Genomic DNA, 2,526 nt, shown 5'->3' with positions numbered 1-2,526 from the left:
TGATAACTTTAACCCTTTGCCAATTTGACCATTGATAAATAGTACCAGGGAGGTATTGGATAATTTTTAAATGTGAGAAGAGGTCAGGATGTCTTTGATACATTTGGGATATCTTGGTAAAACCCAAACCTCAACAGAGCTGAGGATAACTAGCCAACCAATTATTAGAACTTTATAATATAGTTTTGTCGTCAAATAAAATGATATATACCCTTTTAAAAATCTTGCAGTTACAAATTCTTTATAATACATTTTATCACATGGGTGCAATCAAAAGTGATACATATGCATAATAAGAGCAACTTTTTAATTAAATAAGGTTAAAATATAAAGTGAAAAGTTTTGGTAATGTAATTTAAAATTAAGTAAGCTATGAAGAAAACAATCAAAAGATGAATTTGAAAAAGAAAAAAATAAGTTTTAAATTTGAAAATGGGAAAAGGGGGTATAAATAAATAAAAAAATCTAATTAAGATTTCAGGGAAAGGCAGCCTAAACAAAAACCCTAATTAAGTTTAAAATTGGGAAAAAAATGGTGTAAATAAAAACTTTAACTAAACCTAATTAATAAGGGTTATTTTTAATATTAAAAGAGAATTTCTTAAAGACTAATGTTACAGTTACCGAAAGGAGTACGTCAAATGACGTGATGAAATCCTGACCGTCGATTAATATTAACTCATAATTAATCGACAGTCATGATTGTGCCACATTATTCGATGCATGAATTTGGTTCACCCCTTTCGATAATTATATTATTTTCCTTTTTAAAATACAATAGTAGTGTATTTAATAACGGAGAATAGTGATAAATTGGATGAGGCCTAAAACAACAACACTACACAAACATCACTCCCTTACAAATGACATGGCAGCTGATGTGGCAGATGCCACCTCATCTGCCACGTTAGCCATATGCCAAGTCACTCCCCCAAAAAATTAAAAAAAAAATAAAAAAAATTCTCTAACTCTAAATTTCAAAATTTAGCGTTACCCCATGAATCAAATCTTAATCCCCAAATTCATTTGCAAACCCTCAAGTTCAAATCTCCTTTCCTCTCTCTCTCGCGGCCTCTCTTGCCACCACTTGAGGCCAAACCACAAAAGGAACACGAACCACAACATCTTCTTCTATTATAAATTCCATACAGGAATCAGTCTCTTTGAAAGAAGATAAATCACAATAGATCTTAGCCGCTAGCTCTTGTTGAAACTCTTTGAATTTCACAATGGTATATGTATCTTGAAATTGTTTCTCAATAGCATAAGTCGTTATGCAAGGGATCCATGATCTAAAAGATTTAAAATCAACCTCCCTTTCTTTTTCTACTTTATCCCGCAATTCATTCTCATATTGCTCCACAAATTGTTTTAAAGTGGTTTTTTAATTAACATATCCATCAAAGAATGCATGCATACTTTCACTGTGTTGAGTAGTAGACATACCTGCCCAGAAAATGTCTTTTACAAAAGCCGGCACCCAACGTTGTCTTTCATTATACAATCCGAGTAACCAACCATTATCATGAAGGTTGTATTTATCAATGAACATATTCCACCGTTCTTCAAACTCCTCACATGTCAATGAATCATACACAACATTTTGCAAAGAAAATTTAATACCTTCATATTGACTATAACCTCTTAACTTTTCGAGTAATTTTTTTATTATATGCCACAAACACCATCCATGTCGTGTGCCAGGGAATACAATCTTGATTGCATTTTGCATGGCCTTATCTTGATCAGTGATTATTGCCTTAGGAGCACAATTCAACATACATACAAGCCAAGATTGAAATAGCCAAACAAACGTCTCTGTGTCCTCATTGGAGATTAACCCATAACCTAACAGTATCGAATGGCCATGATGATCAACACCCACAAAAGCACCAAACAGCATATTATACTTGTTAGTCAAATATGTAGTGCCGAATGTCACAACGTCACCGAATTCTTTAAATGTGGCCCTACTTCTTGCGTCCACCCATAAAACATTCTTTAATTGACCATCTTCATCTAAATCCATTATGTAGAAGAAATTTAAATTCTCATTTTGCATTTTCATAAAATATTTTTGGATTGCAGAAGCATCTCCAACACCAAGTCATAGCCTTCTAACTTTTTCAATGTAGTTTCTACAATCTTTTTGTTGGAAAGGCAAATTCTCACCACTGCCAGCTTCAACTAACAAGGAATTGAAGTTCTTGTTTGGTCTAATCCCAGCCTTGTCATTCAATTCAATCTTTCTTTTCACATATGGTTGTATAATTCGATTGCTCTTAAAATATCTTGTTTTTCCAGGACTACTAAGTTCATTGTTATGATCAATGACAATTGACAATATTTGCCATTTTCCATTAGAATGTAGAGATGCAGTAATGTGAGCCTTACAATCAGTTTTTATCACCGGATGCATTTTAAAGGCATTTCTAGAGTTACTATTCCATTCCCGCTACAAGAACAAGCCAAGGTTGCATATCTCAACTCTCCATCATCTCCTTTCCTTGAAGATCTTATAATAGC

The 2,526-nt window shown here is 33.2% G+C and overlaps 1 protein-coding gene across 1 annotated transcript; it reads right to left on the bottom strand.

The window, feature by feature from the left end:
- Positions 1-1,042: 1,042 nt before the first annotated feature.
- LOC116146075 (protein FAR1-RELATED SEQUENCE 8-like) lies at positions 1,043-2,029 on the bottom strand. The gene is made up of 2 exons (XM_031431491.1): positions 1,447-2,029; positions 1,043-1,326 (listed from the first exon to the last, which is right to left on the bottom strand). Exons 1-2 carry the CDS (start codon positions 2,027-2,029, stop codon positions 1,043-1,045), a joined length of 867 nt encoding a protein of 288 aa, XP_031287351.1.
- Between the last annotated feature and the right edge of the window lie 497 nt (positions 2,030-2,526).

This window comes from Pistacia vera, unplaced genomic scaffold, assembly GCF_008641045.1.
Source record: "Pistacia vera cultivar Batoury unplaced genomic scaffold, PisVer_v2 Contig1148, whole genome shotgun sequence".
Taxonomy (NCBI): domain Eukaryota; kingdom Viridiplantae; phylum Streptophyta; class Magnoliopsida; order Sapindales; family Anacardiaceae; genus Pistacia; species Pistacia vera.
The sequence above is the reverse complement of the archived record's forward strand: the minus strand, read 5'-3'. Positions and strand labels throughout refer to the sequence as shown.

What these genes read in the sequence shown, in the direction of transcription:
- LOC116146075 (XM_031431491.1), bottom strand. Translation starts at nt 2,029, where the DNA reads ATGGATTTAGATGAAGATGGTCAATTAAAGAATGTTTTATGGGTGGAC. An exon ending in AAAAGACATTTTCTGGGCAG is followed by an intron (nt 1,327 to 1,446) that starts GTATGTCTACTA and finishes GGGATAAAGTAG; the next exon opens with AAAAAGAAAGGGAGGTTGAT.